At 57.0% G+C, this 13333-nt stretch overlaps 1 protein-coding gene and 1 pseudogene across 4 annotated transcripts in view; one reads left to right on the forward strand and one right to left on the reverse strand.

The window, feature by feature from the left end:
- Nucleotides 1-13333, forward strand: part of SIPA1L3 (signal induced proliferation associated 1 like 3) — a 251556-nt gene that overhangs the window by 234933 nt on the left and 3290 nt on the right. For 3 of the 4 annotated variants that reach the window (XM_065926010.1, XM_065926008.1, XM_065926009.1), the window contains exons 17-21: nucleotides 1554-1719; nucleotides 2535-2781; nucleotides 7104-7247; nucleotides 10947-11082; nucleotides 12757-12838. In XM_065926010.1, the coding sequence (XP_065782082.1) occupies nucleotides 1554-1719; nucleotides 2535-2781; nucleotides 7104-7247; nucleotides 10947-11082; nucleotides 12757-12838 (775 nt within the window). The remainder of the gene's footprint in view (nucleotides 1-1553; nucleotides 1720-2534; nucleotides 2782-7103; nucleotides 7248-10946; nucleotides 11083-12756; nucleotides 12839-13333) is intronic. The other variant, XM_065926011.1, reaches the window with a different exon arrangement.
- Nucleotides 7674-7774, reverse strand: LOC136162160 (U6 spliceosomal RNA; annotated as a pseudogene).

Consider the following 13333-nt stretch of genomic DNA (forward strand, 5'->3'; position numbering starts at 1 on the left):
TGTGCAAACCAAGGATCAGAGAGGCGGTGTGACTTGCCCAGGGTCCCACAGCAGGAGCAGGCAGGGTCTAGACTCAGACTCAAACCTGTCTGCGCACCAGGGCTCCTGCTGTTAACCCCAGACTGTGCCTCAGTGACTTTTAGATCATAGAGTCTTCTGGAAGGCAGACCTGAGTCAGCTTTGGGAATGCCGAAGAAGAGTGTGGGGATCAGAGTGACCCGGGCTCACAAACCAGCTTCTGGAACAAGAGTGGAAGTTGCTCAGTCGTGTCCAACTCTTTGTGACCTTGTGGACTGTATAGTCCATGGACTTCTCCAGGCCAGAACTCTGGAGTGGGTAGCCAGTCCCCTCTCCAGGAGCTCTTCCCAACTCAGAGGTCAAACGCAGGTCTCCCGCATTGCAGGGGGATTCTTTATCAGCTGAACCACCCGGGAGACCCAGTAGAAAAGCAAGATAGGAGCAGTCAGAGGCTGCTCCAAGCCCTTGTGCCTCATCTCTGGATCCTCCCAGCCACCCAATGATGTGTGAGCCCACCCCACGTGATGGAAAGCAAAGTGAGGGAGATCTGGTGCCAGACCCTGGAGCGCCCAGGCCAGAGGTCTGCAGTCTGTGGCCCAGCCCTGGCCCAAAGGGACCGGTCCCCCCAGGGGATTCTAACTCTGTGGGACCCCCTCCCTCTTCTGTGGCTGGAGTCCCTGATCCGCACCACCCCTGTGTTCCACCTGAACAACTCCGGAGGTTCCTGTCTCCTTGTTTCCGTGAGGGTGACGTCTCTGTCCGCAACTCTTCTAAAGCACAAATCAGGACCAGGCACTCACCAGATCAGACTCTGCAGACGCAATCCTGAGACCCTTCTGTGGCTCATAAGTTCCCAAACGCCTGCCCCAGCCCCTCCCAGGCCTCACCTGACGCCTCTGTAAGCTCACCAGGCTTGTTCACACGTCTCAGCCCAGCACTCGCTGTTCTCTCTACCTGGCCTCCTCTTCTACCAGCAGATTCCTGCCTTCTGCCCTTTCTGCTCAGACGTCATCCCCTTAGAAAAGCCTGCCCTGGGGCTTCCTGGTGGTCCGGCGGTTCAGACTCCGTGCTCCAGTGCAGGGGGCGCGCTGATCCCCGAGCCGGGAGCTGAGACCTCTATGCCATGTGGTACTGCCAGGAGATGACAGGAAAAGCCAGCCTCCATCCCCAGCAACCCCTGTCCTTTTACCCAACTTTATTTCTCTTCAGAATACCTCTCTCTACCTCGCATTGTGGGGTCTCTCTCCCTGTTCATTTTTTCATGGTCAGTCTCTCTGACGGGTCTGCTCCACATTCACTGCTCTATTCCCGCTGCTGAGCACACACACACGGCACGGAGGGGGCTCCCAGGCCGCATCTGAGGGATGGGCAAGTGGCGAGGATAACCCGGGTCTCGCTTCTGTCCATCTGCCCCGGGTGATGTGGGGAAGCCGCGGTCACTCGCCCAGTGGTGGTTGGCTCCCTAGGGTCAGGACGGCTCTGAGAAGCGACTTGAGCCTCCGGAGACCCTTCTGACCATGACCTTCTCCTTCCAGACAGGTGGACAGCAGCACGAAAAACGTCTTCGGGCAGCCGCGGTTGAGGGCCTCCCTCCGAGACCTCCGCTCCCCACGGAAGAACTACAAGTCCACCATCGAAGATGACCTAAAGAAGCTCATCATCATGGACAACCTGGCGCCCGAGCAGGAGAGAGAAACCGGCGTACGTGGAGGCTGCCCATGCCATGCCCACACCCGTGCGCGCATGCGTGCCATCAGACAGGCAGAGGGGCGGGGCCGGGGCGGGGCAGCTCCCTGCCCTCACTCCAGCCTCTGCCTGCCCGAGGCGCCCACCGGCCTGTCGGGGTGTGTGTGCCCCTGCAGCCAGGAGTCAGGACGTCGCGTTGGTCAGGGACAGGATCACAGTGTGAGCCAGCCTGGCAGGCCCACGGGGGCTTTATCCCCACTGGACCGCATGCAGCTGCCAATGGATGCTCATGGTGGCTCTGACATCCTTCTCCCCGAGCACAGGGTGGAAGCAGCACCCGCCTGCCCAGACCACAGGACCAGGAGTGGAGGGAGTGCTCAGGGGGCACTTGGGCTCCTGTGACCCAGAAGTGGGGAGAGGCCAAAACAGCAGGCGTTCTCTGTCCCTCTCTTCTCTGCCTCCCCTGGTGGGCCAGGCGCTTGGCAGGTGCACTCTTGTTGGGACCTGGGTGGCCCCAGTCTCCTCAGGGTTTCCTCCAACCAGCTCTGGGTGGTAGCCAGCACTCTGTCCCAGGTGGTCCCCACCAACGCCTGAGTCTCCTGCTCTAGCTGAGGTCACCCCACCTTCCCTACCTCCCCTGGAGCTGGAGAGTGGGGTCAGCCCTCCAGACCCAGGTGGGCTGCAAAGAGGGGAGGAGGAATCCTCAGGGAGAAGTGCTGTACTTTGGGCAGAAATGGGTGCTGGGTGGGTCAGGACTGCAGATGGTGGGGAGGAAGCATCCGAGGGCAGTGACCGTGGGCCTGGCCCTGACCACACCCCTGTCCTGGCAGCAGTCGCCACAGAAGAGCCTGCAGCGGACGCTGTCAGATGAGAGTCTGTGCAGTGGGCGTCGGGAGCCCAGCTTCGCCAACCCTGCCGGCCTGGAGCCAGGCCTGCCCAGCGACGTGCTCTTCACCAGCACCTGCGCCTTCCCCTCCAGCACGCTGCCCACCCGCCGCCAACACCAGCACCCCCACCCGCCTGGCGGCCCTGGCCCCATCCCCACCACCGCCGGCAACAGCTTCCCTGAGAAGAAATGTGAGCCTGGGAGCCTGGAGGCTGGTTGGGGTGAGGGGTAGTGGGGCAGGAGGGCATGAGCATGCAGATCACCTCGAGGTCAGATGAGGGTGGAAACCGAAGTACGCAGGAGCTTCCGGGGACCCCAGTGCTTCTGCACACTGGGTGTCACCCTCAGAGCAGGGGATTGTTGGCCAAGCATCAGTCACCTAGGGATGGTGGTCCCCAAGGATAGGGGTCCTCTGAGACCAGAGAGAGGGCGTTAGTCTCTCTAGATATCTCCAGAATGGAAGCTCATTACTAGGGCCCTGAGGATCAGGGTTTCCATTATATGCGCCCCTTTCCCAGCTCCCTGTTCCAGCCCCAGCTCCCTGTTCCAGCACCAAGCAGATAACCTCATGGATTTTTTTTTTTAACATTTATTTTTATTTATGTATTTGACTGCTCTGGGTCTTAGTTGCAGCACCCAGGATCTTTAGTTACAGCCTGTAAACTCTTAGTTGTGGCGTTTGGGTTCTAGTTCCCTGACTAGGGATCAAACCTGAGTCCCCTGCATTGGGAGCACAGAGTCTTAACCCCTGGACCACCAGGGAGGTCCCTGCCTTCACATACGTGACTTCATACGTGACTTCCTCCAGTCCTGCCAGCTCTCGAAGCGAGGGGATACCGTGGTGTGACCACCATCAGCAAATATTTACTGAAGGGAGTGCTGTGTGCATGGTTGCGCGCTGGCTGGGGTCAGCCATGCCTTCAGTCCACCTTGTAATCCTCTATCCACAACCTCAAAGGCTCTGGGACTGGAAGGCAGGACAGAAGTCCAGGCCAGGCCCCCCCAGCCCCGAGCAGTGCCCGACCCGAACGGATGTAAGGCTGTTCATGGCCCTTCTTTACCCCACTTGGCATGAAGCATCCGTTGCTTAGTTGAGGAACACGGGTGTGTTGAATGGGGGCCGCTGCCGACCTTTACGGGTGTATGTGTGTATATGAAGTATGTCATTACTTTGTCAGATCGCCACAAACCTTGACTTCAGAGATGTGCCCACCCCCAGGTTTCAGCTGAGGGGCTGTGCCCTGTAGCATCTGATGGAGCCCTTTTGTACACCACAGTGGATGGAGGAGACTCGGGGACTTTTTTTGAGGGGTTCTGTCTCCCCCCTTAAAATTCTTCCACAGCTTCTCACTGACCTCCTATCTGGGTCCGTATCCCTTGCCCTGATATTTTGGGGCTCCACCCCAGGGCCCTTCCTCAGTGCCTCCACTTCACGGCACCCTCCCTGAGAACCTCCTGTCCCACACTCGCCATCCTCAGGGTATTCCAAGTGACTTGTTCCCTCTGCCTGCCGTGCTGTTCCCCAGCCCCCTGCTTGGTACCTGACTCCTTTAGGGCTTTGCTCAGATCTGGCTCTTTCCTGGGGTCTCCCGTAGGCCCCAGGCCGGGTCCTCTCTCCCATCTTAAACTCGAGAGCCCCTGGCCCACCCCCTGTTGGCTCTCTCCCACTGTTTCTCCAGCCCCTGGTCCGGGCCAGGCTCTGCCGTGGGCTCTGGGCACCCAGCAGTGGGGGGCACATCGCCCCCCGCCCTGGTGGCAGAGCTTCCCGGCGGTTTCTCTCGCTTCTCTGAGCTTCGCTCTGTGTCTCCTTCATCAGCCTCTCACCTCCACTGCCCTGCCCGTGTCGAAGGCAGGGCCTGGCATGAGGAGGCATTTGACACATGGTGAGAAGGCAAGAGGCGGGCCAGGGCAGGGGTAGTGTGCCCAGAGATCACAGACAGACAGACAGAGTACCTGCCTAGCTCTACCTATCCTTTCAGTCGTGACAAAGAAGCTGCCTCCTCCAGGAAGTCCTCTCTCCCTAACCAGGCTGAGTCAGGCACCTCCTCTGGGCTGCCCCTGCCCCCAGCTCCCTCCCATCCCATCATGCTCTCTCAGCCTTGGTTTCCCCATCACAGCCCCACTCTTTCCCGGCGGTCGCTGTGTGGGAATGAGTCTGTCTCCCCCGCTGGACTGGGGACTCCCTAAGAGCAGGACCCAGGGTTGTCTGGGTCCTTACGGTGACCGCAGCCCAGGGCCCTCTTTCTCATGAAACGCGCGCACACACACACCCCCTCTCTTTGCCCATCTGACTCCCCTGTCCTCCTGAAGCTGAGAGTCCCATCTGGCCAGGGGCCCCAGGCCTTTCCACGTCTCCACGCCTGCTCGAGAGCCCTTCGCAAGCCACGTCGGGGCTGAAGAGGTGCTGTCACCCCGAGCCCAGGCTCCCCTGATGAAGGGCCCTCAAGGCCAAGGAGCCTCTCACGAGGCAGCGCCTGAGATGACTTGCGTGGCAGAGGCAGCTGCTCCCACAGTCCCCACCTGCTCAGCCATGAGACACTAGGAGGCTGGAAACGGGAGTGTGGGGATCAAGGGCATCCTGCCTGCCTTCTCATCCATTCCCCTGAGCGTTCATTCACTCGCCAACGAGCACCTCACATCCTGAGAGCCGGGTGGCTGGGGTTTGTGGTCAGGTCCTGACCTCACAGCTGTAACCTCCCTGTGCCTATAGGATGTAGGCCAAAAAAGCACCCTCCTCACTGAGTTAATCTGAGAATCAGACGAGCTAGTACAAGGGAAACGCCACGCTCAGAGCCTGATGTGCAGTAAGCGCTGAAAAAACCACTAGCTGTTGACGTGTGTGTGTGTCAGCATTCTGTCACCAGGAGCGAGCGTTCTGCCTTCTCATAAGTCAGGTTTGCGCCTCTGAACTAAGACATGAGCAGGGAGCCTCTCAAGACCAACGCCACATGGGACCAGGCTTAGAGCAGGGTCCGCGTCAGGCCCCACGTGTCAGACTCAGGTGCCCCCACCAGCAAGAGAGAGGGTGCGAGGCAGCCCGCTTCCTGTCCGAGCCCGTCGCCCCTCTGTCACACAGGGTCATGGTAGCGCTTCCCTCCTGGCTGATTTGGGGGAGTGGGGGCCGAGAGATGACCTCTGTAGTACCCAGGGCGGTGCCCGGCGAGAGGATGAACCTGGGGTACATGGAGCAGGCCCAGCCTTTCCTGCCGAGGTCACCGCCCGACCTCCATGCTTCCCTGTCACCCTCTGCGCCCTCCCCCGTAGGGTCGTGAGGCCTCAGCAAGTCAGGGCCTAAGCCCGGCGGGGGGACTCCCTCCATCTCTGCAGCAGATGCCACCGTTGACACACTGCTTGTGCCTTCCATCCTTTCCAGCACCCTGAGACTCTCTCCCTGCCTGTCATGTCATGCCTGAACCCCCCAGGTCTCCCCACAGTGACCCTAAACACCGGCCGTACCCCAAAGCCCCACGTTCTGTCTGCAGCCCGGCACTCCCTTCTGCTCCAGACGCGCGGGGCCTGCACCCCACCCACGGCTCCGTGCGGGTGTCTCAGGCTTCTCACACTCACACCTCCAGAAGCCTCACTTCTGATCTCGCCCCCGGTCCTCCCCGACTCAGTGCCAGCTCCAGGATCCTGAAGTCCTCCCGGATCCCCCCCTGCCTCACACCCACATCCACCCTCAGGGAATGCTGCCGGCCCCACCTGCCAGGCAGACCCAGGACCTTGTCCCTCCAGCCGTACCGGGCCCTGTCTGCCTTCAGCTCCCTCCTGGACCGTCCCAGGAGCCTCCTCACAGCCTCCCTGATCCCCCGGCAGAAAGCCAGAGGGATCCAGTGGACACCGGCGACAGCTCAGAACCCTGCTCTGGCTCCATCTCACTTGGGGAATAGATATGGTTCTTGTCATAGCCCCAAGGGCCCTGCACCCTCCAGCCTTGTCACCACCTTCTGTCCCAGCCACGCGAGCCGCCTCTTTTTTTTTTTTAGTTTGTCTGTGCCAAATCTTAGTTGTGGCATGTGGGATTTAGTTCCCTGACAAGGGATCGAACCTGGGCCCCCTGCAGTGGAAACGCAGAGTCTTAGCCACTGGATATCTAGAGGAGTGCCCTCCTCTGTTTCTTAAACCTCCAGGCACGTTCCTGCTTCAGGGATTCATTTCTCACTGGTTGGTTCATCTGCCCAGAAAGCTCTTCTCCCAAGATGTACCCCCTGACCACCCACCACGGCCTCGCCTCCTTCGGAGTTTTGTACAAAAGGCCATCTTCTCCGCAAGGCCTCCCCTGGCACCCTGTTTCAAATCATACCCACATAAACATCCGAGACTCCTACCCCCTTACCCTGCTGGTTGTTTTCCCTGGCATTTATCATCTAATAAATATAATTTATTCATTTAATTATATATAACAGTGTAACAGTTATGTAATGTTACATAATTGTATGTGAAGTGTAAAGTAACGTGTTCATTTCTTTATTTCTCCCACGCTGTCACTCGCACCCATCCTCTCCCCACCCAGCCACCATCTCAGCCTCCGAGCTCTCACTGGCCGACGGGCGGGACCGGCCCCTGCGGCGTCTGGACCCAGGAATGATGCCACTCCCCGACACGGCTGCTGGCCTCGAGTGGTCCAGCCTGGTGAACGCAGCCAAGGCCTATGAAGGTAGGCGCCTTCCACCCAACCCCACCAGATCCCCACTCCCTTCTCTGTTCTGGAAGGATCCACGGACGGCCTTGGAGCTTTTTTTTTTTGTAGTTTACTCTATTTTATTTAACTTAGCCCTCTGTAGTGCTGTGGTCAGTCGTGTCCGACTCTTTGCAGCCCACGAGGCTCCTCTGTCCATGGGATTCTCCAGGCAAGAGTGCTGGAGTGGGTTGCAGTTTCCTCCTCCAGGGGATCTTCCTGACCCAGAGATCAAACCCATGTCTGTTGTATTGGCATATGGGTTTTTTACCACAGAGCCACGGGAAGCCCACTTATCCTCTCGGTCAATGTTACCTTTTTTCTTTTGGTCAAACTGGGCCTTTTTCTAAGAAGGAAGATGTGTTTTCTTTTTAATTTATTTTTTAATTGGAGGAAAATTGCTTAAAAAATATGGAACACTTCACAGATTTGAATGTCACCCCTCTGCAGGGGCCGTGCTAATCCTATCGTCCCAGTTTTAGCGTATGTGCCGCCAAAGCGAGCACGGCCTTGAGGCTCTAAAGGGGGACACGCTCAGGTTCCACGTCAGGGGAAGGCAGGGTTCACATCCTCCCTGTCACTTGCTGACTGTGCAGTCCTGGGCAGATGTCTTCATCCTTCTCATCCCCCCAGCTAGAATGAGACTGTGCCCACTGCCTAGGGCCGCAGGGAGGAATCTATGAAAACTGTGTATGAAACCTGTCATCACAGAGCATGCCATCAACAGACAGAGCTCTCTGTTACTACTTTAGTGCAGAAGTGTAGTGATCCCAGTTGTACTTAGATGGGCTTTGGCTACAAGTGGCAGAATATCCAGTGACTTAAACAAGGTTTATGCGGTGAAAATTCCAGGGGTGGGCAGTCAGACTGACGGGCAGTAAAAATCTCTGGGGTCATCACTTCTGATTAGGGTCAAACTCCTTCCCCCTTGGCTCTGCCATTCCTGGCGACCTCACCCTCACAGTTGGGCTGCTAGAGCTCTGGCCATCACGTCCAGCTCTGCCCAGCAGGGAGAGACAGACACCCACCCCACCCCCACCCCCACTGGAAGGATGTTTTCCATAGCCTCACCCTCCTCCTGCACTTACATCCCATTGGCCTGAGTGTCATGGCCACACCTTGCTTCAGGGCAGCCTGAGGAATGAGACCCTGTGCACGACTGAAATTTGGGATCTATTATTACGGAGAAAGAGAAAACAGACCATAAGACAACTGACTGTCTCTGCCATTTCCATCCCATGTGTCCTTGGGCAAGCAGCTTTACCTTTCTCAGCCTCGGTTTCCTCATCTGTGAAAACCGGACAGATGAGAATGTATTCTTCTGGCTCGTTTTTCATCTTTTAGGCCACAGCTTTGCAGTCCCTCCTCCAGGAAGCCCTCCCTCATATCCCTTAGTCTGGATCAGACACCGCCTCCTGTTTCCCATGGCCCTGACTCCTCGGCCTGTGCCCTTGCTTTCTTTTTAATCAGTTAATTAATTTGGTTGCATCAGGGCTAAGTTGCAGCACTCAGGCTTCTCTAGTTGTGGCTCATGGGTTTAGTGGCCCCAAGCATATGGGATCTTAGTTCCCTGACCAGGAATTGAACCCACCCCCCTTGCAGTGGAAGTAGAGAGTCTTAACCACCAGACCATCAGAAATGTCCCCTGCAATAAGTTGTTTTTAAGAAGTAAAGGAGAAGGGGCTTCTCTGTTGGCTCAGTCGTAAAGAATTCGCCTACCAATGCAGGAGACATGGGTTTGATCCCTGATACAGGAAGATCCCAAACGCCACATGGCAGATGCCATGCACCACAACTGCTAAGCCTGCGCTCTAGAACCCAGGAGCCGCAGCTGCCGAGCCCATGCGCCCAGAGCCTGCTCTCCACAACAGGAGGCGCCACCACAATGAGAAGCCCTTGCACTGCAACTCGAGAATAGCCCCCACTCACCACAAGCAGAGAGAGCCCATACACAGCAACGAAAACCCAGCGCAGCCAAAAATAATTTTTTTTTTTAATGTGAAGGAAAAGAGTGATCAGGAGAATTAAAAACCAAAGAGATCGCAGGGCAGGAATCCCAAGGTATGTTGAAGTGTGTTGAAAAGTGCTGAAACAGGTGATGCGTTCACGACCCCTGATGCTCTTTCCTCTGCTTTGGGGCCTGTGTGAAACTCTTTATATGAAAGCATTTTCAAAAAGCATAAATATTGAATCCAAGATAAAAAACAGCAGCTATAAAGGATGTTATTTAGAGAGTTGGGAAAATTTCAAGGTGATTGTCTATTAGACGATAATAGCATGTCAACGTCAACTTGCCTGAGGACGATGTTGTGTCAGGAATATATAGGAGCATTTCTTTTCCTTTCTGGAGATGCATCGTGAAGTACTCAGGGGTGAAGTACCAGGATGTTGGTATATTCCCTTCCCCAATGGTTAGGGAAGGAAGTATGCACAAATGCAGGAAGTAAGTGTGGCATAACCGTTAACGTTGGGGAAGGGCATTTGGGTTTTCACTGTGCTGTTCTTGGAGCAAGGAGTTAGAAATAAAGGAACCCGCCTTTGCCTCCCCCGGAGAGGCACAGCCCCTCCTCTGTTCTGTCCTAAGACTCACTTAGCGAGAAAATGTTAGTTGCACAGTCGTGTCCTACTCTTTTGTGACCCCATGAACTGTAGCCCACCAGGCTCCTCAGAATGGGATTCGCCAGGCAAGAATACTGGAGTAGGTTGCCAATTCCTTCTCCAGGCAATCTCCCTAACCCAGAGATTGAACCAGGGTCTCCTGCATTGGGCTTCCCTTGTGACTCAGCTGGTAAAGAATCTGCCGGCAATGTAGGAGACCTGGGTTCAATCCCTGGGTTGGGAAGATCCCCTGGAGAAGGGAAAGGCTACCCACTCCAGTATTCTTGCCTGGCGAATTCCATGGACAGTCCATGGGGTCGAAAAGAGTCGGACACGACTGAGCGACTTTCACTTTCACTCCTGCATTGCAGGCAGACTTCTTTACCGTCTGAGCCACCAGGGAAGCCCAAGGACTCACTCAGCCAGCCACTCTTTGGATGCATTCAGACCGTTTTAGATTTCTGCCATCATAGAAGGACCACCTAACTGTCCCATGTGAAAATACAGGCACTGGCTCGGGCCCCGCCCCCCGAGCCAGTCACGTGTCTGGGGGATGGGACCTGGGCATCTTTGCTTTAACCACCAGCCCCATGAGACTGTTTCTCTCTTCCACATACTTGATAGTCTCTGTTTGGTGTCTCTCTCTGCTTTGGAAGTTTCACATTCATTCTCAGAGTTAGGACATAATGGATCCCTGTGTCCTCATCAGCCATTGTCAACCCTATCCACTTCCGGCCATTTTCCCCCCTCACCATTATTGACAAAACCAGGCCATTTCAGCTGAATTGGGGCGGTTCCTTGCCCACACTGTGCTCAAGTCCTTTCTCCGTCCCTTGCATTGTGTATAAACTGGTCATCGGGTCCGGAGGCTTACTCAGAAACAGGATGGAATATTGTGTTTGTGTCCTGACTTGGTTTGGTTTTTTGGCAAGAATCCCTCCTGTATGCCTGTGTGATCTAAGCGGGTGTGATTGGGAGTGTCCTGGGGTTTGCAGGAAGGGGTTGGCCGTTGCAGGGGGGAGGGGTGGTGTGAGGAGGAGCCGGGAGCCCAGCCGACCACCGCGCCCCTCTCCCCCGCAGTGCAAAGAGCCGTGTCACTCTTCTCTCTCAACGACCCAGCTCTGAGCCCGGACGTCCCGCCTGCACACAGTCCTGTCCACAGTCACCTGAGCCTGGAAAGGGGGCCCCCGACCCCCAGGACCACCCCAACCATGAGGTGAGGCTCCCTACCCCGCCCGTCCAGGCAGGAGGCCACCCTGCAGGTCCCCCCACCCCCTCGGCAGTAGCAGGAGGGGCGGCCACCGCCTCAGCTAACAGACTCTGGGCTCATCCACTCTCTGGGGCCCAGCGGGGACCGAGCAGTGTCAGTCCTGACCTCGTATGGAGTGATCATTGTTCTGCTGCCAGCTTTGAATCGATAAGTGGTATCCCCGGTCTTCCCTGCCTGCTGCCTCACGTCCGCCCCTTCTGTCTACCCCGCTCCCAGCCTCCAGCCTGCCCTCTGTCTGCTCCTGGGTCTCCTCCTCTGCAGGTTCCTAAATTACGTGCCGGTGCCCCTGACATTTATCTCTGACCTCGTCCCTGGCAGGCCCCAGGCCGGACTGTCTGGGGACCCAGCGGTGACTGGGGCCTGAGCCCTGTCCTCACGAGGCTTCCAGGGGTGGGGAGGCAGGCCTCTCCCATTTGTCATCTCACATTCGGCGCAGCATGTTTGAGTGCACTAGCTTGGCAGAAAATAGAATCACAAAGAGGGAGAGAAGATGGAAATGGCAGGCTTGCATGTCCGTGGATTTAAATAGTGCATTTCACACTCAGCTGCATACTTCACCGTGCAGTGACGTATGCGACAGTAATGCACTCTACTCTATGGGCAGTTGAAGCGATTTTGGGGGGTGGTTTTGGCTCTTCTTGTTTTTCACCTCACACCCTGGCTTTAGAGCTCAACCTCAAGCCGACAGTGCTGGCCCCACTGTCACAGCAGAGCTGGGCGGTTCCGGGATGGGGCGCTGCAGTGGGGTTGGGAACACAGTGCATGTAGAAATGCCAGGTCCTGTGGCTTCCCGGCAGACTCCTGGACTCCTCTTGCCCTGAGCTGCTGGCCCCCTCCCACCTGCCTCCAGCCTCACCCTGCGACTGCAGCTCCCCAAGATGTAGGACCAGCAGGGTGGAAAGAGTGGTGGGGGCATGGGGGTGGGCAGCGAGTCTTTCCCGCTTCTTGAGCGGACACCCTGCCTCCCTTCTCATCCATCTCGGGCGCGTGCGTTCCCACCATGCCCGGAGGAGCCTTCTGCAAAAAGAGGCTCTCCCCTTCCTCTGCAGGGGCCAGGCAGCCCCAGGATGGGGGAACCCACTAAGGAGGAGCCACAGGCTGGGGTCCTGGGTACAGCGTCCCTGCCTGAGCCGCTCAGACCTCACACATCACAGGGTGGGCTCTCAGGAATGGGGGCTGTTACCATCATCCGTCTAGTTACTAGTCCTGCCCCCCAGGCAGGCCCTCCTGCTCACGTGCCCACTTACACACCCCGAGTGCTGGCTCCGTGCTAGGGCTTGCTCGGTGCTGGGTGGGTGGGTGTGGGGAGGGGGCTTTGTACCACGCTGCCCCAGGTGGTGGGAGGTGGGAATTCCTCCCACCTCCAATTCCTCCAATTCCTCCTGAAAGTGCACACTTGTTCCCTCTGGGGGAGCACCGCCGCTCACTTCAGGCCTGGTGCTCCCACGCCCCACCAGGTGAGGAGTCTGCCCCATGCGGAGCGCAGCCTTCACCCCCCCGGCACTCCTGGGGACTCCAGCAAGGAGAGAACTGGCCAGAGCCTCAGGGACAAGAGGGGCCTGCACCCTGGGCTTCTCCCAGCTGTGGGCAGAGATCCTGACCCGCCCCCTGCCTTTACAGTGAGGAGCCGCCCCTGGATCTGACAGGCAAGGTGTACCAGCTGGAGGTGATGCTAAAACAGCTGCACACGGACCTCCAGAAGGTAAGGCCGCCAGGCAGCTGCCTCACATGGCACTTCTCGGATGCCTGGGGAGTGGGCAGGTGGGCAGCAAGGCTGGGGCTCCCATCTCCACCCCCATCCCATCTGTTCTAGGAGAGGCCACCCAGCTCTGAATGTAGTCATGAGTGAAGAGCTTGACAGTAGGGAAGGCTGGTAACGCACCCAGAAACTCTTAGAAGGAAAATAAGTTGGCCCAACCTTATTGGAGGGCGGTCAGACCATATTTATCACAACCATAATTGTGTACCTCGTCGACCCAGCAGTTTCACTGTGAGAATTCATTCAGTAGAATTCCAAACACGGGCACAAAGAGACCCGTGAGCAAGGGTGTTCACTGCTGGACCACTGGCCATAAAAAACTGGAGCCAGTGCAGCTGTCTGTTCACAGGAGAATAGTGACGTAAATGACAGGACAGCCTTGCAGTGGAATAATCGGCTGCGAATTAGTCATGGCAGAAATCTGTACATTCACTGACA

The sequence above is a fragment of the Muntiacus reevesi genome, chromosome 2 (genome assembly GCF_963930625.1).
Source record: "Muntiacus reevesi chromosome 2, mMunRee1.1, whole genome shotgun sequence".
NCBI classification, from domain to species: Eukaryota; Metazoa; Chordata; class Mammalia; order Artiodactyla; family Cervidae; genus Muntiacus; species Muntiacus reevesi.